General features: G+C 42.9%; 1 protein-coding gene across 5 annotated transcripts in view; it reads right to left on the reverse strand.

Moving 5' to 3' along the window:
• CREB5 (cAMP responsive element binding protein 5) overlaps window positions 1-26,442 on the reverse strand; it is a 386,139-nt gene that overhangs the window by 231,110 nt on the left and 128,587 nt on the right. For all 5 annotated transcript variants that reach the window (XM_074367300.1, XM_010971472.3, XM_045508120.2 and 2 more), the window contains one exon: window positions 8,812-8,984. In XM_074367300.1, coding sequence (XP_074223401.1) covers window positions 8,812-8,984 — 173 coding nt within the window. The remainder of the gene's footprint in view (window positions 1-8,811; window positions 8,985-26,442) is intronic.

A 26,442-nucleotide genomic window follows, 5' to 3' on the forward strand; every position in this document is an offset into this window, starting at 1 on the left:
TACCAGCCAAGCAGTGTTGTGGTAGAATGAATGTTAGTGGTGATAAGGAAACAAACGTGTTCCTAAGAGCTAGAAAAGGGCACTTATTAGACAATCTAGATTCATTCTTCCATTTTATAAGATGGAAAGTGGGGCCCAGAGAGGTCAAGGGGTCTGCTCAAAGTCCCAGAGCTTGTGAGTGGTGGGGAACACCAGCCAGAGCTTTTAATCTCTAGCAATGGCATTGAACTGCCTCACTGAAATAGGATTCCATTTGTATGTAACAGAAACTCAGCATAAAGAATTCCCTTTATATCCAAAATCCAAGACCAAATTGGATATTTATGTGATATTCTCATTTAACCAAAGGTAAAATGTCCACAGAGTTTCTATCATCTTTAACTAAACCCCTTCCATAGAAAGGATATAAAAAATGATGGTAGAGAAAATCCATTTGGTCTAATATTACTGAAAAATATATATGAGAGAATCTATTGAATCATTTATCTTTTAAATCCTGAAATATCCAATTACATGAATACATAGTCTATGCAATGGGCACCACAGGCTATCTGCAGTCCTTCTCTTTTAAATCAGAAACTACTTGTCCATCAGTTCAGAAAAGAGTTATTATACTCTATGAGACATAAAGTCTTTAAGAATGTGAAAATTACAAACAACCAGAAATGCCCACTGGGACACTGCCATGTTACCTGAATATCCTCAGTCTTCAAGAAAGCAAAGTGTACGCCCAGTTGCAAAGGACCAGCTCTGCTTTATCAGGTTCATTTCTCCTAACATGCTCACCTTGAAGAGCACTGCACACACCAGTCATTTCCCCATGTTAATACCCCTTTGGTGTTCTTCAAGGAGTGGTTACTCTTACTCCTGGGACTCCTTGGAAACATAACACCAGGACTCATGTAAACCTACAGTCATGAGCCAGGTAGGCTTTTGTGCTTCTGGCCCTAAAATAGAAAAGACTAAGCCAATCCCCATGTAGGAACTATGACAAGTACAGAAAGGTGTGGTTAATCATTGCATTTCATATGATGGGAAATATACATCCTCAACTTCCAATGCTTAGTTATTCGGAAACTGATCCAAGGCTTACCCCTAGGAAGACACTAAATACTGATGTAAGCCAAAGGTTTCAGGTCATCCATAAAGTAACTCCAAAATAAAAAGTCCAAAAGAAGACAGTGGACGGCATTTCTCAAAGAGCTGTGTCTGGCAAAATAATTGTCCCGGCTTCTTGCATCGCACCTGTTTTATATTTTTTTGCTATTGTGCTGTTGTTTAGGTGTTTTTCTGGTTAGATATTCAGCAATAAGCCACTTGGAGCAAAGTGAGAGTAAAAGAACAGCTTGTTGATGACTGCAAGGGAGGAAACTACATAGTCATACGTACAGCACTGGGCCCCCAAAGAATTTACCTTCCAAGTAGTTTGCAATATTAAATTTGTTATGAAAATCATTAGCTTTTTAGTGCTGGATTGGACCTTGATAATTTTCTAATGATGTCTTCCCCATTTTTCATGTGAGGAAACCAGAACTGGGAGAAGTCAAGTTCATTTGTAGGTGGCCTGGCTCCCAGTTCTGGTTCTTGCCGTTATTGGTATGACCTGGGGCAAGTTGTGTAATTGCTGAACCTCACTTTACTCAACTGTAAAATGGCTGTGTTCATGCCCACGTAACAGCATTAACAAACTCGTGATTCATCTAGGAGTTGAGCCTGGAAGTCAGGTCTCTCTGGCTCCAAATATTAGGACCTTCTCTTGCCCACAGTGGTCTCCTCTTCCCAAGCATTCGCAAGTCCTGTTCTGTTCTTACCAATATGGGTACATGAACTCATCCCGGACCTCAGATCATCTAGAGCCCCTACCAAACTCAGCTCCTGGAGGAAAACAAAATTGAAAGAGAAGATCAATTTGAGACAGGAAAGGAGCCCTGACTGAGGATTCTGTTGCTGAGACTGACTTGCTATCAGCTGGTCAGCGTTTTCACGTGCAGATGAAGGAAGCTGTGCCCTTGGCCAAGGCTGTAAACCTTTTAGGTGGCAGTGCCTAAACCCATGACCTCTGAACCCACGGCCAATACTTTTCCAAGACTCCTCTCTGACCTGATGTGGTCTGGCTCTCAGCAAGCTCTTCTTTTCCAGGCATATCTTTTCAGTAGGCTGCACAAAAGAACAAGTGTCTAGATTTACGACAGACACAGACCAAATGATCCTGGGCTATTTGCTCTGGAAGCAGACCCTAACCCAGAGGAAAAACAGATCTAACTCGTGCCTATCTATTCTAAAAATGGGGGAGGGGATGGAATATACACAGAGACACTTATATGGAAGGCTCTGGAACTCTGTGAGCAGGGCTTCTGTTTGTAACGTCCAGAAAAAAAAATTCTCCCCCAAGAGGAGGTCACAGGCAATCACTTATTCACAGGAAGGAATCAGAACAAGCCTGGAAGTCACACTTCATCTGGGCAGGGGACAGCATCTCCCTGCACACCATAAAGCCAAATGCAGAGCAAACAAGTGGTTGGAGAAAGGGCAGACACTCTCAGTGGTGACTTTGGTTTTCTTACAAATGAGGGAATTTGGCCAGGAGATCTCCCAGGAACAGACCCTCTCTCTGTAGCCGTGTGTTCAAACAGTGCCTGACCTTCCTTCCGTGAGGGCCAGGGAACTCTTGTATATTTCTCCTGAAGGACAGAAACAGCTGCTGGCAACTCAGTGTGCCCACCTCTGCCCTTGACCGCCCCGCACTGGAGACTGAGCATTAGCCAACTCCTGTGGGTAGATGACTCCCCCAAATGGTCAGACATGCTAGCGTGTCCTTCATGGCACTGGCATTGCCACGGGCAGGAGCACAGGGACAGGATGTGCTTTCAAGTCTAACAGAACCACACTCACAACTGCTCAAATCTCACTGGCTCAATGACTTTGGACAAGTTACTTCTCTTCTTTGCGCAATAAAATTGGAGTAACTAAAGTCTACCCCTCGGGACTCCTGGAGAATGATAGAAAACAACATGCAAATCTAGATCAGTGCCTGGCACATGGCAGGCGTTGGATAAATGTTAGCTTCCTTTCTTCTCTTTAGTATCAGCCTGCTAATCACAGGCTTTTCTAACAAATAGCTTGAGCCACTGAAGGGTGACTTGCAATTTTCTCTCCCAAGAAGCCTAGCTGTTATGCACTGAATGTCTGTGTCTCCCCCAAATTCATATGTTGAAGCCTTAACCCTCATGTGATGGTAGGAGGAGGTGAGGCCTTTGGGGGTAATTAGGTTTAGATGGGGTGATGAGCCCCAAAATGGGATTGGTGTCCTCATAAGAAGAGGAGTCATCACCAGAGGTCTCACTCTCTCTGTCTGTCTCTCTGTTGGTCTGCTATCTGTCTCTCTCTGTGTGCACAAAGAAGAGGTCAGGTGAACACACAGGGAGATGACAGCCATCTGCGAGGCAGGAAGAGGGCCTTCACCAAGAACTAAATATGCCAGCACCTTGACCTTGGACTTTCCAGCCTCTAAAACAGTGAGAAATAAATGTGTACTGTTTAAGCCACCGGGTCTATGGTGTTTTTCTACAGCAGCCCGAGCTGACTAAGATACCAGGCTTGCTGCATTCTGGATGACGAGCTGAGACACAGACACACAAGGCTGGCCTGAAGGCTCACAGAAAGAACCAGACTAGGGGAGGAGAGCAGGGGTGTTTTTCTGCTTCTTGGAATACGCGGCCATGTGCTCTGGTGTTCTGGCTCTGCCCCCTTCATCTGGCCACAATACCATGTGGTATTACAACTTTTGAATGTTAAGAAACCTTATATTTCCTCAAGTATCAGTATTTAATGTTTCGTTCCACACATAAAACCCTGTGAGTGGAAGGCTGCCGGCCCCCTTGTCAGAGGTAATTTCTCCAGGCTCTGCATGGGATTTAACGGGAGCCATATGGTTAAGTCCGTCAACCCTCCCAGAAAGCACCCCCGAAGGGCCCTCATAAATGTGCTCGGGGCTGTGAAAGATCCAGCAACTTACTAACAATAAAGCCACGTTCATAGGCGTGAGATGCAGCAAAACACAAAGCAGGAAATAATGGCTTCTGGCCTGAATTACTCAAAGGGGGCTTCAAGCTGTCCTGGAGATGGGCGGGGCTGGTGGTGGGGCCCTGATAACCGGAGACCTGCTGGTTGCAGCCTCCAGCAGGAACAAGGCTGGCCTGGACGCTGCTAGCAGTGGCCCAGGGTGGGAAGTGGCAGTCTTAATCCTGCTCGGTTGGTTCGTAGACTTTAAGAAAACCCTTACTAGTGGGTTTATTCACATACACATTTACAGAGCAAGTACATTCTTAAACTGGAAGCCGCTTGGTCACCCAAATTTTCTTTAAGTTGTGCCTTTCTGTGACGGCATTATTTATCGATCTCTCTCCCTTTTTCTTTTCAGAGCAACAAAGACCCTTGAATCAATTAACATTCCCATCTCGACGGACACTTGAAGCGGCTACAGCAACTCGTACAACAAAGCCATGTGACTCTCCCCGAGAGGCAAGGTGGCATTGCTTTCTACACCAACAAGTTCTGAGATGTAATAAGCTCTTCTTTCACCATCATCATCATCATCATCATCCAATTTATGATGAGTATCAGCTCCTTTTTATTTTTACATAAAACAAGACTTGCTTCTACAATATCTTATATAAATTTCTGGCAAAGTCTTAGATCTGTATTGCCTAACCACAGCTTCATGCAAATGGGGTTTATGACCAAATAGCTAATATAGCTGCACATCACACAAGCATACATGTGCCAGGACTGAAACTGGCATAAAGTCGGGGAGAGGTTTCATATATACATGCTGTTGAACATATTTTCAAGTTTCCTGATACCTTAACTAGAATATTCTACAATGGGCCAGATACCTTCTGTTCAAGTATCTGCCTTGGTAGGAACATTTGTACCTTCTGATGTTACATGTATCACACCTCCATTGTAAACAATTATCAAATAATTTTCACCGATAATCTAACAAGCATATGTATTTGCTGAATTCCATACAGAGAACTAAGTCTATTGAATATTTTGAACACAGGAAGAAAATCTGTGGAATATTTTGGCCATGCTGTCCCATAACCTGCCAGAACTCTGTACTGATATCCATTCTTGTAGAACTCCACTGTCTACATGAGTTTCATTGTTTCCCTGAAGAATTAGTGAGCATGAATTATCCTATAACATTAACTCCATAGAGAGAAATAGGTTTCTTTAGGAAAGCTGAGATCTGTTAAGATTATAGCCACTCACTCAATTGATTACTGACTCCTACAAAAATGTCTCATATAAGGAAAGAGAGACAGAGAGACAAAGAGAGAAAGACAGAGAGAGAAAGAATGAAAGAAAGAGAAAGAAAGAATTTACATGACTGATACCTGTTCATCCACTATTTTCCCCAGGTTTTGCCAGACTTGATCCTGAATTAATGAGCCTGTTACATGGTATCTAATAAAAATGACCCGAGCAGAGATACTGCTTGGAATCTGCCACATATTTGGTCCAAAGCTGAATCGATTTCCTCTCTATTTAACACATGCTTGTTTTCTGTCTCACTTGTCTCCCCCACAGCCCATGCCTCACTCCTTTTTTTTTTTTTTTTTCCCATCTGGAAAACTTATCTCCTAAAATGCTACCATCAATCAGCCAAAGACACTCTTCCCGACAGAGCGTCTGCCAGTTTGACTAAGCGCAAGTAGTCACTAGTTTGGGGATGCCTCCCACACTCCAGCGCTGTGTGTTTTTCTAGCCTGCCTAACCGCACGAGTGCAATTTGGGATATTTATACTTACTTTCCAGTTTCCATTGGGATAAAAGCGCTACTTGGACAGACCTGGGCAGGGACATGGTAGGGGGTGAGATAGGATAGAATAAAAGTTGCCCGTGCGGATTGTCTACCTACTTTTAACCTTATTTCTTCGGATTTTTGCATTACCACCTATTTTGTTTTACTTTGGCTCAGTGCCGGCTCTAAAAGTAGGAAAATCAAACGCTCGCAAGGATGTAGACCCTTTGTCCCCCAAATCTTCCCTGAGAACAGACGCTGCTCTCTCCGAATCCTTTCATGTCAATACACTCCCAATACATCCAAACCTCTAGGTTTAAATACAGCATGAAAGGAGGGGGCAGAAAGGATAGCAAAAGTGGGATCGGCAGCAGATACCCAGCAATGGTAGAAGGGAAGGCAAAGGGGTATGAGAGACAGGCGGCCCCCTCCGCCTGCCACAGACTTCCAGTCACTGCACCCACGGGCCGCAGCAAAAGAGCCCTGTGCGTGGGCACAGGTGGGTCCCAGCCTTTGGCTGGATGCAGCTTTAAGCGCTGAGCCTGAATGAAGACTTTCATTGCTGTTTTGCTGTTTTTGTTGGCCAGTAGCCATGGCAAACATTTGCAGGTGGCTTGGCCAGATTTTGACACTTAAATATTTGAGGTTGTGATAAAAATCAGAATATTACTACAATATGGTTCTGTGCAGCCTCAGAAAGGAAAAAAAAAAAAGAAAGAAAGAAAACTATCTGCAATTTCAAATGCTCATTTAAAGACACAGTCTCCAGAGGGAACTCATGTTTTAAAATAAGTACTCATTTCCTCTTTGCTGAGAGAAATAAAAGAGTCAACCATCCCCAAATGTTACCACCTAGAGTTTCATTCTGAATCCACTGGTGAGATGGGTTGGGTTGTTCCTTGCTGAGCCCCCACGATCATCCGGGCAAGGTTTTGGATGGGTCACATGGAGCAAATGAAAATGACAGGATGTGGGGGTTGGAATCAACATGGGAAGCACGACAGGGAAGGATCTGAACCAAAGAAACAGCCTCCCTCAAGCTTGGCAACGAGACAGAGTCCTAAAAGTGACAATTATCTCCTAGAACACACCAGGAGAGACAGCTAACACCCCAGGATCGGGAATAAATGGTTGGATGGAGTGGGTCGGGAGGTCACATGCACCAGAGGAACACCCCCACCTGTCCGGGCAGAGTGACACAGTCTGGAAATGTCACCCAGCTGTACAGCCCTGGGCCAGCTGGGTAAATTATTGACAGAGTCAACACCCATCTCAGAATTTAGTGCTAACCCTTAAAAGATTGTTTCACAAAAACCAGCATTGTACCAACAATGGCCAAATACTGAGGGCCTCCAAGAGGGGAGTTGCTGTAGGGGGAGGCAAAAGAACTCCAGCAGAGAAGGAATGCTGTAAAACTGCTAGTAAACTCTAGCCCATTTTATGTTTTTTTTTTTTCCCCTTGAAAGAAAAATAAAATCATTATAATTAGCTGGCCTGACTGTGAATTGTTTGCCCAACGCCAAGCCACTAGAGTGAAGGAGTCCCTTGCGATTTAGATGTTGTCTTTCATGACCCCACCCTCTTAGCATATTAGAGGGTCTTGCTTTAGATGGTGGCAACACTTGCTCCCATGGTTATTTGAGAAGAAAAGAAATCTTTGACAGAGACACTTGTGAATTTGGGTTTGGCTCCTTCCAACAAAGCCAAGCATTCAAATGGCCAGATGAATCTTCTGTTTGTTGTTTGAATGAGAAACCAAAGGTACCCATGGCAAACTCACAAAACAGTCATTACCCACAATGCTCATTTATTACGGTTTGCTTCACATGTCACAACCCATCCTGATGAGTTGAGAAATGTGAGAGACAAGGTACCCTTTCTAGAGCATTCTAAGAAGGAATAAGCCATTGTCCCTAGTGCTTCCTCTTGGTGTAGAATTCCTATAAGCATTTAAAACAAGGGGAAGGAAAGACACATTGGCACACAGTGGGACAGCTTCTAATTCTTTAAATCATGGTATCTAATATTCAACCAAATATTCAAACTAAATTCTGATGCATATACCAAACACAGCAAGCTCCCTTTCCTATTTTAAACAGAATTCCGGGAATGGAGAGCAACCAGTTCTCAGCATCCAGCAATGTAAATTTATCATAGCTCTTTGGCTTAAGTTACTACCACTTCTTCCTAAGATCTCAAGCATTCCTAAATCTTTTATTTCCTTTTCACACTACTCTTGCGAGGGTGGAAAGGAGAGATACCATCCCTATCCTGGAGAGGAGGACTTTGGGCTAGAGATGCTGCTTTTCTAAGATACTCCTGGGCAACGCCCACGCTGCCGGTCCTCAGACCACACTGAGTAACAAGGGGCTAGAGCTGTCAGATGACACTCAGGCGTGAGGGCTCTTTCCATCCTGTAATACACAGTGTCTGGGACCATTCTACCAATTTTCTTTCAACGTTGTCAGTATTGTCATTTTTACATAAATGAGAGAGATAGGGCCTGCTTTCTTTGTTCCGTCTGCTCCAGGAATGAGTATGGACCAATGCAGAAAGAGAGGAGAGCAAATAAGGAGGTATTAACAAGGAAGACAAGCAAAGAAGAATGATCAGAGAGAAGGAGAACTGTGGAAATACACCAGAGACACAGGTGATGGGCTTAGATCTTAGGAATAGAGGGACTGTGAAACTTCCCTCCGCCATCCTCAAACATTTGTCCTGAGAACTCTGCTCTGTTCTCAGCATCCATGGGGTATCCCCACAGTCATCTTAAAGTTCAAGAATCTTGTTTGATGAAACAATGACACAGAATGACTTGCTCTTCTCCCCAAAGTCAGGATCAAAGAGACTCCTTTTCCCTTCTCCCATCAAAAACATCACTCTGAGCTCTAAGCAATACCACACCAGCCAAGAAAACCAAATTCTGTCTTATCCAACCTGAGTACCAGAACATTCCCTGAGCTCCAGCCAGGACCCAGAGACAGTCGAGGAGGTCTCCTTACCCGATCTGGCGGTTGGTGGAAGGTGCCTGCGTGATGACAGAGCTGGACTGGGGTGATGGCATGGCTTGCTGAATCACGACGCTGGTGTCGTGGTTGGGCATCCGGGTGCTGCCAAGCTGGTGAGCTCCAGGCCCCGCCATGGCCCCACCAACGGTGTTATGCATCGAGATATTCTGCCCAGAGAAGACAGAGGGGACAGGGTCAGAAGAAGTTAAAGCTTTATGCTCCTCTCAAACTCTACAAAGCCGAAATTGTGAATCTGGTCATGTCAACTCAATACAGAGTTACGGCTTCTGGCAAGCCATGGGTCCCTTCAATTTGTTACAACTGACAGCTACGAGGAGATGATAACTATTCACCTGAAGAGTAAAGCATGTAAGAAAATACCTGGAAGTTTGCCAGTCACCCTGCTGTCATCCTGATGTGAGGCTGACATTAGGGATGGTTAGCGCATCTTTACTCTGACTTGGTGTGATATATACTGCATTTGAAAATGATTTCTGTGGTAAGTACATAATACTGTGATTTGGTGAAGAGCCGTTCAGCCCCCTGCTTTAAATGACAAGCACACTTGTTATTTTTTTTCTTTTTCAGTCCTATAAGAGTGGCCAACCACCTTTTTTTTCCCCCCAGGAAACCACTTTCCAAATCATCATCTGGATACCCACGACCCAAGCTCAACAACCTAGGGAATGAGGATGAACACCTGGAATAAATGACAGGGTGCTTAGGACCCAGAGACAAGAGGGAGAGTTACAACCCTGCTGTATTTCCATAAAATCAGTCTCTCACAATTGTATGGAATAATGGGATACAGATAACAATTGCTTGTCTGCCTACTTGTTCATTGTCTTTTCCTCTGGAATGTAGAATGTCTGTGTCCATGACTCTCCGTTGGTGCTTGGGGCATAGTAGGCATTCAGGAAACATGCAGTGCACAAGTAAAGTAATGAATTAAAAATGAGACGACTGAGTCACCCAAGAGACCTAATATCATGTATTTATTTCTGATGACTTGGATAAAGCCTTCTTTGTTTAATATTCAAAAGTATGGTTACATGTGCATGACAAAGCTGGCTTAAAAGACAGCTCTTCCTAGAAAAGAAAGTCACTGGGACAACAAGAGAGGATTCACAGGGAGGCAGAAGAGGGCTGATCTGGCGGAGGGCACAGCTCAGCAGTAGAGTGCGTCCTCAGCGTGCACCTGGGCTCAATACCCAGTACCTCCACTAAAAGATAAAATAAAATAAAAAATTAATTAAAAATACATAAAGAAAACTATTACTCACCCCACCAAAAAAAAAAAAAAAAGAAAAAAAGAAAACAGAAGAGGGCTGATCACCATAGAAGGGCTGAGAAATTCAGGACCTCGAAAAGAAAAAGAAAGTGCAGAGCAAAGCATCGTAAGTGTGTGGACCTCTCTAAACAGCCAGGTACGGCTCTTCAGCCTAGAAGGTTAGGGAGATCTGAGAGGTCAGCTGGACAATGGGTTGAAGATGACAGGAAAGAAATGGAGTGTCACTAGAAATTTACTGGAGGCAAAATATATATCTGTCTGCACTCTGGGGTTAGCAAAGAAAAACATAAATGTTACCCAGGAGTACTAGAAGTGATTCTTTGAAGTTCTTCTGCAAAGAACAGGATTTCCTGCACTACGTGTTAAATGATGGTGATAACATATATGGTATTTGGGGTGGCTGTGTCCATCACATGGCGCCTTTCCCAGGTTTCTGATTCCTAAATCCTGACCACACAGTCTGTCAGGAGTCCAGATGGAAACTGGGCACCTGGCTTAGACTGTGAGCCGACTGTGTTGTCGTGGGATCCCAAAGGCATGAACAGGCTTATACACACACACGATCCAAAGGCTCCTCTTATATCCTGGAAGGTTTTTCAGACACGAGAAAATATTGTGGCTGGTTAAGGTAAGATGAAAGGAAATGGTGATCTGTATCAGGGTGGCAATGCAGGGATGTGCTTGAGTTCTTTTTATAGGCTCTAGAGGCAGAGAGAGTCAAACAATAAGCAATAATGGAAATAAAGATAATCATTATTTCTTTTGAAAATGCACCTTAACAAACTTATTGCCCTAGGTCTTAATGAGATTGTGATGAGGTAAACAACTATAAGTATCATTTTCCCATTGTTTAGATCCTTAAAAATATTCAAAATTTTTCATCTTGCTCACAGTCGTCTATTTTGTCAGTAATAGATTTGAGGCACAGAAATGACTGTGCCTTCCTGACTCTCTTTTGGGAATTATTTCTGTTGTGCTGTGCTAGTGAAAGTTATCAATAGAGCTATGCAGTTTTAAAAAAAACAATCTTCTCATTCATGAAGAAAATGTATGAACCCTTCTTGAGTTACTTTTGACACCTCTTTTCTATCACCCCACCGTGTAGTCCCCACATACTATAAATTCAGTGTAAGCAGCCTTCTTTTCTTTTTATCTTTCCATCTCTTCTTCCACCAACTTACACCCAACCACCATCACCTTCGTTCCTGGACTAGACAGTGGTCACCTAACTGGTCTCCTGTCACTCACATTCACTTTCTTTCCTCCCCTTTCCCCTACTGAAGCCACAGTTCAAAAGGCTAAACTGATCACACTGCACATAGATCTGCCTACGTTGTCCATCGTCCCCATGCTTCTTAGATGGCTGCATGGTTCAGAAGACACTGACAGCACTCTGTGTGTGACCTCCAAGGCCTGGATGACACCCTCCCTCCCTCCCCAGCTCATCTTACACCTCCTCCCCTCTTGCTCTCGGTGATTCACTCCACTTTACTGGATTTTCCTGTTCTCAGAGTGAACATTCGCCATCTCAGCACAGAGCCTGCTACCTGTGCTCCTCTCCTGAGTCCACTGTCAAATCTCTATTTAGGATCATGTGAGGAAGCCTTCCTTGACCTCTCCAGTGATGGGCACTATCTCCCCCTCCTTCATAGCACTTTTCGTAAGTTTATACTTGTTTTCAATTATTTGATCAATATCTGTTTCTCCTTCTAGAACATAAGCACAATGAGAAAAGGAACTAAATCCGACTTTACTCCCCACTGAGCGTCCGTTGCCTAGGCAGTGCCCGGCATATAGCAGGCACCCAGTAAACATGGAAAGAATGAGTAAGACATCAAATGACATTCCTACAATATTCAGCGTGGTGAAATCTCATCTTTTATTTCCTGGGTAGTTTTTGAGAATGCTAACTTTCTTGTCTATTTACTCTGAAATCTCAAGGTAGGCTCACAATAATAGGTGCTAAGATATGTTAGACATTAAGGTACTTGTTTGATTACGGGCTAGAGAAATAGAATCAGAATTAAGAAGAAAGCCACAACCATGGAACATCAATTGAAAAGTGAAGCCTTTGGGAAAATATTAAATGAGGGCTTGGAGGAAGATATCAAGAAATGAGTCAAGTCTTTGAGCACTTTGGCTCAAATGATGTCCACAACTAGTCTTTATCTCCACCATGAAAATCAAGAAAAATTGACTTTGCAAAGCAATCGGTTTGATTTCTTCAGAATAAAAGCATGTTAAATGAGAGAAAGAAGTACCTCTCCTCCCCAAAAGCTTAAGAATCTTCTCTGAGAATCATTAAAAATAATAATAAAGAAAGACTATCTAGGAATATACTTCACACTCTCTCCCACCAATATTTTTAAGATATCTCTTTGCCTCTGTGATCTCCACTAGAGATGGAAAAGGCTCCTGAAAGTTACATTCTAATTCTTCAAAAATCCCCCTTCTCCCCGACACATGAAATCTGTAAATTCTCCAGCCTCCTTCCCCCAGACCCACAGAGTAATTTCAAAACATTTTGGAAAAATAAACAACTTAGGCAAGCATTATCATTTCACACTAAGAGAAGATGATTTTTTTTTTCCCTTTAAGCATTACATAGTAACTCAAACATGAAATTATTTTCTGAGTTCACATTTTCCCAATTATGGGTTCAAAACCTGTCTTCCTTGATAAAAGAATGGCATTTTATCTCCAGATAAATTAAATATCCAATTTCAAAAACACAGAGAGTGACCGTATCTTGCTGAGTTATTTTTGTTAGTATAGGTGTGTAGATTTTGAGCTGGTGAAACAATGTCACCAAACCAGTGGATGATGTCAATGAGCAGGGAAAGATTGGAGGTGATCCTGGAGTGGCTCAGCCCTTGGCCTTTTTTATTCAACATTTTTATCCACAGCTTGGATGAAGATGCAAAAATCATGCTTGTCAAATCTGTGGTTGACACCATGTTGGGAGGCAGCGCTAACATTCTGGATAGTAGAATCAGGTTTTACTTGAGCCAACTGTGTGATGTGGCCTCCAAAAATGCTAACATAAATCTAGGTTGTTGTAGGAGAAGTGCAATGTCCAGATTAAGGGAAGTAATTATTCCACTGTTGAGCTCATCAGACTGACCACATTTGGCCACTATGTTTTAAGGCGGAAACTGACAAATAGGAGGGAATGAAAGCAATGGGGGCATCCAAAATGCATCACAGGAAGAACAGTAGAAGAACCAGGGAATATTTAGTCTAAAGAGAGGGAGACTTAGAGGTCATGCTAACTGATTTCAAATATTTGTGGGATTAGACATAGTCTATGTTGCTCCAGAAGGCATAATTTCAAAAAATGGGATCATAATGATAAAAGCCAACAATAACTACAACTTGAGTACCTTTTGAAGCAGCCATCATGGTAGATGTTTTATAAACTGCACCTCTAGTCCTCATAATGACTGGACAAGGTAGGCATTATTGTCCTAATTTTAAGACGAGAAAGAGTGAAACCCCACACCATCACTAATACCATTCCATTCACCTCTGGCCACACTCACTCCTTCGGGACTGATGCTTTAAAAATAGAAATTTGACCTTCCGTTAACATAAATTTACCAATATGGAGGGATATCCAAAGACAAAACAAGTTGCCTTTATTATAAAGTACCGAGCTTCCTAACATTGGATTTAAGCCAGTAGGGACTAGTGGCCATCTGATGAGGATGTCACCAAAAGGATTAGTGCATCAGGAGGGAGATGGAACTGGATGACCTCAGAGGTCTCCTCTACTGCTAAGATTCTCTCATTTGTAATACATGGTTCATACTTTGGCTCAAACACTTCCAAGTGATTAGTAATGTGTGATAACGTTAAAAATATACTGGCTTAGGAGTTAGGAGGTCTCTTGTACTCCAGTCTCTCTACCCCTGCTTGCAGCCATGTAACCTGCATAAATCATTCAGCTTCCCTCGGCTTCACAGCCTCATCACTAAAAGAAGAGAATTGGACCACACAGACTCCATGATCTTTTCCCACCCTCATACTCCACAAGTCTCTTTCTTCTCTTTCTTTCTTTCTTTCTTTCTTTCTTTCTTTCTTTCTTTCTTTCTTTCTTTCTTCCTTCCTTCCTTCCTTCCTTCCTTCCTTCCTTCCTTCCTTCCTTCCTTCCTTCCTTTCTTTCTTTCTTTCTTTCTTTCTTTCTTTCTTTCTTTCTTTCTTTCTTTCTTTCAATTTGTAGTGATCAGTTAAAAAAAATTCTTTATTTTTCTTACCCTTAACAAAGGCATGAGGGATTGAACCCAGGACCTCGTGCACACCAAGTGTATGTTCTACCACTGAGCTACACCCCCACCCACACAACTCTCTTTCTATGTTACATTTTATGAGACACTAAATATCCAAACAGGCTTTTTAGACTCTGATTCATGGGCCTACAAACATTGATTTTTCTCCATAACCATAAGCTTTTGCAGAAATGAGCCTTCTGAAAATTATAGCTTTCCACCAGACCCAAGGGATCATGATTCAAGAAATAGATCTAACAAAAAAGTAAAATTTCTCAAACATTGAAGATGAAAACTCCACAGACAAACCACCTTCACCTAAAATTTCCCCCCTTTGGTTGAAATTTCTCCACATGTCCTTGGCCTTCTTCTTCCCTTCATGCCTTGCAATATACTGTGCTCTCCATTCATTGTTGTTCTGAGACATACAGGGTGTGAATGGGATGAGAACCAACAAGGTAATAATGAGTCTTGATTGCATAGTCAGTGAGCTTGAGGTAGAGTGGTAATTGTCCTTCTGCATGCATGGGCTTGGAATACAATATGAAAAAAAACAACCTGATGTATATGACTATAAGTCCTTGCTCTTACAAATAACTATAATTTCAGGGTGTGGTAATGAAGGATGAAGGGAAGTGGACCACAAATGAAAGTGAAGGTTAGAGCATACAGGCAAAATGATGTTGATTCCCATAAAGTCCCAAAATGTTATCTTCAAATCTATATTCTTTCCAACTGCCAAGGTGTGGAGACTTTATAAGTTTCTCTATAAAGAGCCAGGGTCATCCCGACACGCGTTTACAAGTTGAGTTGTGCAATCTGAGAATTGTCTGCATCTTAATGATGCCTGGGCAGTTATGAAGACTTTCAGAGCTTCCCAGATGTAAACATCCATGAACCGCATCCAAAAGATGTCTGAGACTTTCACAGAATAACAAAGGTTAGAACCTCCTGGAAGATACTAGGCTCTCTGGGGGTGGAGGAGAGATTCTAGAGGGTCTTGACTCCTCCTTTCTGGTGCTCTCGGGAGCTGGAATAGTACGAGTCTTTTGAATCCTATTGAGAGGGTGGGCTTCTCCATGACAGAGGAGATGGTGAGGTATTAGAGGAGACCGGGTAGGGTGGTGGGGGAGACCAGGGGCCATGCAGGCTGCCTCTCTCTCCACAGTGTTCTCCTTAGCATAGTCACACAGTCCACGTGGACCACATAAGATAAGAAACCATCTCAGGCAAGCTCTGCAGGAGAGGGAGGGAGAGGACAGCACAGGGCACTGTGAAAACTCCAGCACATTTAAATTCTGCTTTTTCAGAGTTTGCTACTTATCCCTGGAGAATTCTAAGAGGAACAAAAGTACAGAAAGAAAACATGAAAACTGGAATCAGGCTCAAGTTCACTACTGCCCTGTATCATATGGGGCATGTTATGTAAGCTCTCTGAGCCATAACTTCCTTCTCTTTAAAACAGAGACCATCATCTAGTGGACTGGATTGTATTGAGTTACACATGAGATAACAGATGCTCCATCACGGTGCCTGACAACAAATGTGTACTTCTTTCCTTTTAGTAAAGTTCAGAATGTGACACTCAGAGAGTCATGGTTCATTCTGGGTGGCTACTCCTTATGACTGAGGTTAATAGAAATATAAATAGTGGCTAACACTTACATAACATGACCAGATGTCAGAAAACTCACTTAATCCTTATCATCAGTTTAGGAGGTTGGTACAGTTATTATCACATTACAGATGAGGAAACTGAGGCACAGAAAAGTTAAGAGACTCGCTCAAAGTCACACAACGAAGAAGTGGAGATGCTGAGAGCTAGGCAGCTTGGCTTCAGAATCCAGGCTGTTACTGACTAAGCGGTACTGCCTGCATAGTCTCCCTGTAAAAATATTTTCCAGAGGAAACTGACATGGTAAAAAATAAAGTGCACCTGATATCCTTCCTATGGACGTTGGAAGAAGTTATTAACTGATGCTGGTATGTGATCTCAAGAATTACAGTCTAGCTGTCATACCACTAATTTGGATCAATGTCATCACCACCGTCTTCACACCTAGAAAAGCCTGGGAATACATCACTTATTCATTTCAAAGTGATTGATTAGTGAGTGACCTTGTCTTAAGGGCATGTTGCCTGCACAGGCATTTCTCAACTGATTTACAATGAACAGTGCAGATTAGGTTTAGGGAGGGGAAGCTGTAGTTCAAAAAGTGCTGAACTAGACTTTTATCAAACTACCAAAACAAACAAACAACTGACACTAGCTCACTCCTTCATGTTAGTGCACCTTCCTCATGAGTTCCAGGAGCTCAGGGAAAGCCTGAGAAAGAGATTGTTTCTCTGATGTTTGGATCAAGCTCAACTTCTAAGGCAAATTCCTTTGCAATGGGTAGAAAGGTAGCTTGCACACTGATGCAACCCTCAGTGGCCGTAGCCCACTTGCCCATTTCCAGGAAGTAGGCAGCCCCCCAGCCCACCCTCCAGTGGGGCTCTAGACATCAGCCTGCAGGATATGAAGCAGAAAGACCCATCTGATTTGTCTACACTGTCCTCCAATCCCAGACCTCTGTCATCCTTTCTAATACTGGGTTTGAGGCAAGGGAGCCCTGAACTATTCCTGTAAGCATTTTATAGCTATTCATTTAATGCTGTAGTAAAACGCTCAAGACAGTAAATGTCTTCTCAGGTGCCACCCTTGACTGTGAGAAACAGTTTTCGGGTGTCTCTCAAAGATTCTGCTCCTTCCTGTTCAGATTCTCAGTGCCCTGGACTATCCGCGTCTCTGCTCTCATCTCCCCAGTTACTGTCTTGGTTGCTTCTGCTAAATAAAATCATACAGGTTAAAAGGAATGAAATGACACTAGTACTTCATTCAGGTTCCGAGAATTATAGTTGAGCAAATTTCTAGGGTTGCTGTATCTAGACATCCTGGAAGTCAGAAACTCGTCTAACGCCATGAAAAATGATACTGTACAGACTGCTCACCAGTAAGGTTCCTCATTTCTCAAGATTCTTCTTTCAGAAAGCTGTGCATTCCGTCATGGCATCAGCCTATTTAAACACTTCTGCCAGTACCTCCTACGTGTACCTTCGTGTTGACTTTAGCCTTTTATTATCTGGTCCCAATCCATCTGTCCCACATCACTTCCTGGTAACCCATCCTCCCCATCCCCACCCCTACCATTCACACACACAGACTTCAGTGCTTCTCAACTATCCCACACCATTTCACATCTCTTTTTCATCTTTACACACAATACTTCCTCTCTGCAAGGAATTCACTCGTCAAGACCAAGCTCCGATGCTCCTTCCTCCAAGGAACCTTCCCCGACCCCTTCTGGCCCCATTAGTTGTTCCCTGCTCTGCTCTCCCACGGTGCCTTGTCCACACCTCCATTAAAGCCTGACTTATTTCCACGAATGCTTCCTCCAGAAAACTTAGAGGAAGGAATATTCTATATTGGTCTGAGAACAGCCAGTGTCATACACTTTGTAGATGTGCAATAAATTAAATTATTCGATGAATAAATGAATGATGTGTGACCTTGAGCAAGTTTATAGCTTCTCTCTGCTTCAGTTTTCTTATTCGTTACATAGGAACAAATCTATGTTGTGAGATTTTTATAAAGATTAAGTTAGGGAAGATAACTACAGAGCTGGGTGTAATGCTGAACACCTTAAATGTCCAATACATCTTAGTAGCCATTGTTATAATTGTCACTATTATCATTATGATTACTACCAATGTTAACACTACCTCCCTAACTAAAATATCTCCCCCAGTTATTTTCTTCCTCAGCACCCCCAATCCTTTCCTTTATAGCACATCACACTGTACAATTGTGATCATTATTGTTCCCAGTTCACCATATTATAATCAATTAACCAGTCCTTTGTCAAACATCTTATCCCATACATATTTCTTTCAAAGCTCCTATAACACACTGGTACATTTACTTCTATACTTGTGGTCAGTTTTCCCCTTCTAGCTCTGAACACTTTGGTGCCATGGACAGGGTCTGATTTCATATCAGGGCCTAATATAGTGCCTGTCACCTATCACATAGATGTTTGCTGAGTGAATACATAGTAAGTGTAACTAATGTTGTGGGAAGAGAAAACAGAAAAAGGAAACACTCTCTAAGAGAACCTACAATTTAAAGGGAATATGGAAATCTAGGAAAAGAAGGGGATGAAAAACAAATGAATCTGAAAAATACCTTTACACACACAGAAAGAGGGAAAGACACATCACCTAGAGCTGATGAGACCATGGTCTGGAGGGCACGGGGCTAGTCAACAGGTCTGGGTTTCCATCTGATCCACCATTAAGCACATGATCTTGCTTAACTTCTTCAGCCTGTTGATTCTGCCTCCAGAATGATTCCCACGGCTCTCTTTTCTTTGCTATCCCATGAGCTCCAGAGCTTTATCACTTCCTATCCTGATCTCCCTGTAGCTTCCTGTTTCCTGTTCACCATATTACAAGTTCCAGGAAGGCAGAGACGGTGCCTGTCTTGTTTCCTCTTATTTCGCTAGCACCTAGCTCCATCCCTGGCACAGAACTAGATGACAATGACCGAATGGATTCATTAATTTCAGTTTCTCAGGTGATGATATGGGAATAAGGAGCAACCCATTTACAATTCCCTCTTGTCTAAGTTGGGCACATGGTCGTCTGAAGCCTAAGATACGAAGAGATAATGTTTGCTGGTTTGAGTTCGCATTATAAGTCCCATCAATACACAGAGGCCAGGACACACAACTCAACAGTTGCTTCAAATGGCCACGTGCCTGGTCAACTCAAACCAGAGCACCCTGGCTGAAATCAGTCAAGACAGACAATTGGAAAACAGACACGAAAGGCCAAAGCAAACTGATTAGAAAAAAGAAAGGAACTGGGGTCCTGAGGCAAGTACAGGAAAGGTAAGTAGGTGGCACCCATAGCATCACCAGGCTTGCCCCTCTGCATGGCGGGAGGAGGAAAGGGGCTTTAACATCATGAAAGAAGCTCTGAGCACACAGGGAAGTGCTGGGAAGTCACACAGAGCACCTGGCAGAGCTGTGGAAGAGATAAACGGCCCACTCTAGAATTACTACACAAACTGCTCTCCCTTCCTTACCAGAAAATGTAAAATTATTAAAAACTAAGAGCACATATAAAACTACCACAGGGATGCTGAAGGTCTATTTCTCCAGCATTTCAAAGAAAGCCAAATACTTACTTAAGGACCAGAAATATAAACACAGCACTCTCTTGCAAGCTGCTAATGATACACTACAGGTGTGAGGAGAGACCTTCCCTGCCTCTCCTCGGCGCTTCTCTCCTGGCCAGGGGAGCTGGAAGGTAGGGCTGGCCCACTGAAATGAGTTTGCTGGAAAACTCCCCTGCCTGGAGCGCTGGTTGGGCACCTGCATTCCTGAATCTCTGGCAACATTATGCGCTGAACATAAAATAGAAATGTGATCTTCAGTGGGAAGGAAAATGTGCGACAAGATGGACTTCCTCCTCCAAAACAGAAGAGAATGAAGAGGCTCACACATCATTTCACTGCCTGTGGAACCTGTCAGGTGGCTGTCTGTGAGTGGCCTCGCTTTGTAAATTGTTTAGTACTCCACAAACAGAAGTGACTGCCGGGCTGTTCTAAAGATCGATATTAATTCAGCAGCATATTTTCATCCTAGGATGTGGTTGTCGGACAAGTACTCTTGACTCGCCACTGCTCCCAAGGAAACTGAATCATCGCTACCAGTGTTTAAGTCTTAGAGCAACAAACAAATGACAGAATGCAACCGAGAAACTTGGTGAGAGATTCGGTCTGTTTTATTTGATGAATTACTAACAGAAAGAGATAACATTTTTCTCTTCACCATAGCGAACCACACAGGACTTGTGCAGCAGAGGGGCACTGGCCATGACAGTCCCCAAAGCAGCTTCTGGAAATCTTGTCTGAATATTAATAGACAATTAAAAAAATTTTTCCTAGCAGTAACTTAGGTTCTCTGGATCCTTAGGTGTCCAGGAAAGTACAATGGGGGTCAACGAGATGGTTTCCACATTTATAATGCCTGCAAGGTACATCCCCAAACCTGTATGGTATTACCTATCACAGTGTGCTTCTTTCCCTCACCCCCACCAACCTATTCACTCTGCTCCAGGCCCCGCTGACACAGGAGCCTTGGCACCACTGCTCCCACAGGCTGGAAGGCTTCTTCACATTGTTCTCCCGGCTCACTCCCTCCCCTCTTACAAATGTTTGCTGGGATGTCACCTCTCAGCAAGGACCGTGTCTGAGGCCTGGCCACTCCATTTGCTACTAGGACTCTGCCCCTTGAGTCTGTATTTCCCTTCCTTAATCCATCTGTTCCATTCATAACATCCATTCCTTCTTCACTCATTTCTACCCAAAAGCACCACACCATCTCTGATCCTTACTCTTAAGATAAGAATTCAAGAAAAGAAAAATACACAAAATATCCAATGGCTCTATTTTTTTTTTTTGACCCTCAAGGATCTTTTTTTGTGATTTTTCCTCCCTTAGATTTCATGTTTTCAAAATACTTCCTTAAAAGTTATGAATTCATTTTTCTATACCACTACTTGTCTTCTGAAGCTTTCACATCCCTTAGTTTCTAAAATCTCATTTCACTCCATTGTACCATCAGACCTACCATTTCCCAATGTTGATAAAATTCTAGTCAAACAGAAGAAAATTGATGCTCTGGTTCATCTGGCAGATTTACTACAGATAAATGCACAATTTCAATTAGAGAGTTTGGCTATTGTGTCACTCGGGGTCCCAGCAGGAAACAGAGAGCATGCTCAAAGTGGGTAATTTGAGGAGTGATGAATAAAGGAATGAGTTGCAGAGTCGTGGGCAGAGGGCAGAGAAGCACAAGCCGTAGTGTAGTACCCTGGGGCCAGTTTCCGAGGATGCTATTAGCATCCCTGGGCTTCCTGTCAGGAGAGATAGGAGAGGCTACAGACCCAGGGGAGAGGAGAGGTCAGAAGGACCGGGGGAGGAGAGTTAAGAGGGTGGAGAGGGCATCTGGCAAGAACTGTGACCCTTAGTCAAAAGAGGCAACTCATCGAAGGAGCTGGGCGACACTCAGGCTCCCCTTCCTCCCTCTCTGGAACCTGCCATGGTGCCCTTGTGGCCATTGGCCCAGATCCAATGGGAAAAGCAGGCTAAAGGTGCTTGTTAATGAGTGTAAACAGGTCAGCCCTGCAGGGCAGACAGCAGAGTGGAAAAGGGGGAAAATGGGCCCAGACAGACAATCAGAAAATATCCAGGACCACTATGCTTTGATTAAATCTGCATTATCTTCTTTTCCAAGCAATGTATTTGTAATATACTTGTTCACTGGAGAAATTTATATGAGAAAAAAATATTAGTGGGAAGGAACAAAATTATCCATCATCCTAACATGCAGGAAAGACTAATCTTTCACTGTCTGTCTTCAGATGGTTCCTCTGCACACACGCGCGAGCGCAGACACACACACACACACACACACACACACACACACACACACAGAATAGTGTGTGTGTATATATACACTATATATTATTTACAGTATATATTTATATATACATTATGATATCCAAGGGACCCAAAAGACCAGAAACCTTAGTCTGGGACCCTGTGACATTTTTTATTCCACCTCACCTACTGTAACCAAAAAGAAAAAAAGCTATCTGTATCTTTATTTCCTTTCCTTTAATTTGAACCATCTAAGAGCAGAACTGTCACTAACTGAACTTGCTCTGCATTTATCCATGTGCTTAATAAGCCATGATTGGACTGATAAAAATAACAGAAGGAGGAGCTAAGATGCACCCCATCCCATGGTACGCCCAGGTAATCCAGCTCCACCCAATAGACATAAGCCAGGACAAGCATGGCTCCCCCAAACCCAGCTACACATCCTCAAAACAAGGCCTTACTTTCAGGCCACAGTTTCCAGTTTGTCTAAACTCCTCCTGGTGAAACAATGGGGCTGGGAAGAAGAATGGCTTTCCATGTGGGAATCACAGAAGGAGGAATTTGGCACCTGGCGTCTGTGAACCATAAAGCCATGACAGTGCTGAGCTCAACTCTCCTTTCTGCCAAAGTCAGTGGATGGGAGGCAAGTTAAGTACATTTAGAAGCTGCATTTTTCTACCCTAGACAGTCATGATTTATGGGTTGGCTTACTAAGCAGAAGCACTAAGGCCAAAGACATATTTGTGTTTAGATGATTTCCCCAGCCCCCTCTCATGCTTGTGTTAAGACACCAAATATGCAGGGTCCTGGTCTTTGGCAACTTGGACATTCTATAATTTGCCATCTTGGGTTCATTTTCATCCTATGATGCCACTTCTCTGCTGAAAACTTAAAGGTGGAACAAATTCACTGATTAGTGGATAGGCTAAGAAACAATATTTGTAAACCTAAAACAAAGATGAGATCTCAGGGGAGTCAGGGACCCACATAAGAAACACACCCAAACTGCAGGAGCTTTTATTTAGTAAGGGAGTCCTTTGACCAAAGCCCTACATCTTTCTCTGGGTATTGATGCTCATATCCTTAAGCTGACTATGTATGTGTGTTTGTTTACTTTTTGCTCCACAGATAAGTATATAAAAAATATAAACTCAAATACTCATATATATATGTATGTGTATGTGTGTGCGTGTGTGTGTATATATATGTGTGTGTATGTATGTGTGTGTGTATATATATATATATATATAAAATATTGTTACTTTTAAAGAAACCAAACTGTAGGCCTATGTATTTTTTTAAAAAATGTTTTTCACATGTCTTTTTATATCTACATTGTTACTAGTCACTTCACGAAATAATTTCAAATCCCGATAGATGAACTTAGAAACTCAAATCTGCCCTTAAAATAGAATCTCAGTATGAAAAGCCATTTTAAAAGTTTATCATCATTAGTAAAGGCATATCCAGGGCAAAAGATGAAGGACAAAGTATTTGAATTTCTTGTATTATCTTCATCCAGCTTTGCCCACAAGTAAGTTCTACATTTATACACAATCCTGGGTTTTCTGGGTAGCTAACTAACTCTCCATGCCATTTTTAATGGAACAATGACAATGTTCAGGCACCAATCTAATCATCTGCTGGTGGAGGAAGAGCCCATTCCCCAAAGCCCTGTCTTGTATGTTGCTCCATTTGTTCAAATATCCCTTCACATCTTGACATTTGATAGAGGTTTGGGCTCCAACGTCTGAAGAGGTGCTGATCAGGGTAATAGGTACCGCTTTCCTTTTCCTCTCTTCCCTCTCATCTCCTGGGATTAAAATTGTCAAGGACTCTTCGTGAAGTTCTTTTAAGTGCTGCTCCAATGGCAGCTGAGGGAAAAGACCTAATTGATGCCAAGTTTTTGTCTTTGGAAATCCAGAAAACCTATCTTTCTACATACGCAAGCTTTGGGGACGCTTTCTACACACACACACACACACACACACACACACACACACATACACACATACACAGAGTGCTGCTTATTCTTTCTAAGACAACTCTAGTACACTGAGCCCTAGCACAGGCTGAACAAAATTCAAGTGGAGGCTGAGCAGCTGCGGGCTGGGGAGTGCTCAGCCAATGTTGGAAGGCAAAGGGTGAAACACTTATGGTCTTTTATCTTAATTTTTGTGATATGATCCAATTATATCTATCCGATAATGGCCTCTAATTACTAGCAGAGATGAATAATGAAAGATTCCCCTTGAATTCAAGCTCCCCCTAGAAGTTGGCTCTCCTCCTTGACTCATTCTTGTGAACATTCTAGATTTATATGCAGAGCAAACCTAGAGCTTGTGGCATGCTCAGCCGCATCATTAAAAAACAAAAAACAAAACAAAACAAAAAACTGGGAAAGAACTTCAGGGCTTCAGTAAGAAGCTGTGGCTACAGGCTGACCCTGAGAAGGGCAGTATAGGACAGAAAGGGACCCTGTCCTGCCTCCAGGCACAGTGTCTGTAACCAAAGAGAAGTTGACCCACGGAGTTATGGTACCTTTGATATGCAGGATTTAATTGTTAGGTTTCAGTGGTAACTTAGGAACATGAAAAGGAACAAAGAAAATGCAAACCCATGGAAGTTAAAATAATTACTGAAACAGTGGCAGCTGGGGCAGTGAAAAGGCAGAATGGAGTTACCTCCACCTCATCAGGAACAGAAAGAGAACTACAGGTGGATAAACCCGAGGAAATCCGCTTGGATGCAGGCTGGGAAGAGACGAAGGAAGAAACTCTGAGTTCAAGGAGAAGATTCTTATGAAGCCGATAAGTACCTGCTTTCAGACTTTCAAGTTTGAAAGATACCACAGCCTTGACTCCAATTCCTTGATTTTATAGAGAAGAAAATGGAGGCTGGAGAAGGAGATGCAACCAGACCACATCTAAATGGAGATGAGAATCTAGATCTCTTGCCTCCTAATTCAGTGCCCTTTCCACTACAATGGATGACTTCAGAGAGTTTAATTTCTCTGAAGTAGAGGGAGTAACTTTATCTCAGGGTCTCCTTGGACCTGAATATGTTGGACCAATAAGGCAATCATTTCATCTTGAGGAAGAGAAAGACAGGTGGACACTCAAAGGAGGCAGGAGTGGGGGTCAAGTCCAGAGGATGACCATCTCCTCGGCATCACCACTGGGGGTCTAGGGTGAAGGGGACAGGATTCCCTCCGACAAGGGACGCACTGGCCTTCAGGTCCTGCCTGTCTCCCCAGCCCAGCGGAATCCCTGACAGTAGAAGGCCTGAGGACGCTCTCCATGATGTTGCAAGGACACATTAAGCCTCCCCAAAGCACAGCACGGTAATAAGGCTGAGTCCCAGCCAGTTGCTTCGAGTGTTTTCTAAAAAACAACAAAAACAAAACCAAAAACCCAGCAAAGAGCTCCTTTTGTTCTAACCATTCCTCCTCACACTTAAAGTGCCCGGCACAATTAAGGCCATTTATTCGGTGCATACTTGGATAATGCTTTGATAAAAAGCTTAAGCTGCAGAGCATGGATGCAGGGACAGGAACACACTACTGCCTCTCTGGTTTCATACACAGATTGTGTCATACTTAATGCTGAAATCATAAACTATCTATTTTGGCCCCCTCCAAGCTGCCTATTGTGTGCTTATAAACAGGAACCTGGCGGCGTGTCAGGGGTGCAAATTGATTTCCTTTCCCAAATAAAATTTTAAAAAGCAAATAAACAAGGTTATGTTGGCTAATGAAACACTACATGCCAGGCTGGGGAGAATTCTTTTAAAATGTATTTTCTTGAGCAAAGGCAACACAAAGAATCCATAAAAGGTTCTGTCATATAAACAATATGTTTACACAAAAATGCATTACTTGAAAGAAGGGAAAGTAATGGTACATCTCCCATGATATATTTAGATTCCGCGTTAGGAAATAAATTAGGAATGGGTGAGAAGTGGGGAGGGGGGAGTCCGACAGTGCCACAGAATTTGGAAATTAGCTAAAGCCACTCAAGTAAGATGAAGTTGTTCTTGTTTAGAATGTTTTTTTCTCTTCCCTTAAGAGAGGCACTGGGGATTGAACCCAGCACCTTGTGCAAGCCAAGCAGGCACTCTACCTCCGAGCTGTACCCCACAACCACTAGAAATTTTTTTGACCTTAGGATTTTTCTAATCTATCATCCAGACATAAATAGCCCACTTTGAGTGTATCTTAACTGGCATCGAGAAAGCTGGGAGAAAAACTATCATGGGCACCATGCTTAGAGACAGATAGATGTGGAGTGAGCCTGGCGTCCTGGCATCAGTGGGAATGTCTCCTGGAGAGTGGCCTATTTCCTGGCAGAGATGCCTGGACCAGCTGGAAGCAGTTTTAGTAATCTGTGTGTAATAGTATCTCCTGGATCTTGCCTACCTCACACTTCACAACAGACAATGAATTTCAATCCAGCCCCAGAAGCAAAGCCATCCCTAGTGGACTGCCAGGCCCAGGTCAAAGAATCCTGTCCTTTCCCTCCTTCAACCATCTTCCTAATACTCTTCTGTTGATGAACCCAGGTAGCGGGAGCCCC

The sequence above is a fragment of the Camelus bactrianus genome, chromosome 7, assembly GCF_048773025.1.
Source record: "Camelus bactrianus isolate YW-2024 breed Bactrian camel chromosome 7, ASM4877302v1, whole genome shotgun sequence".
Taxonomy (NCBI): domain Eukaryota; kingdom Metazoa; phylum Chordata; class Mammalia; order Artiodactyla; family Camelidae; genus Camelus; species Camelus bactrianus.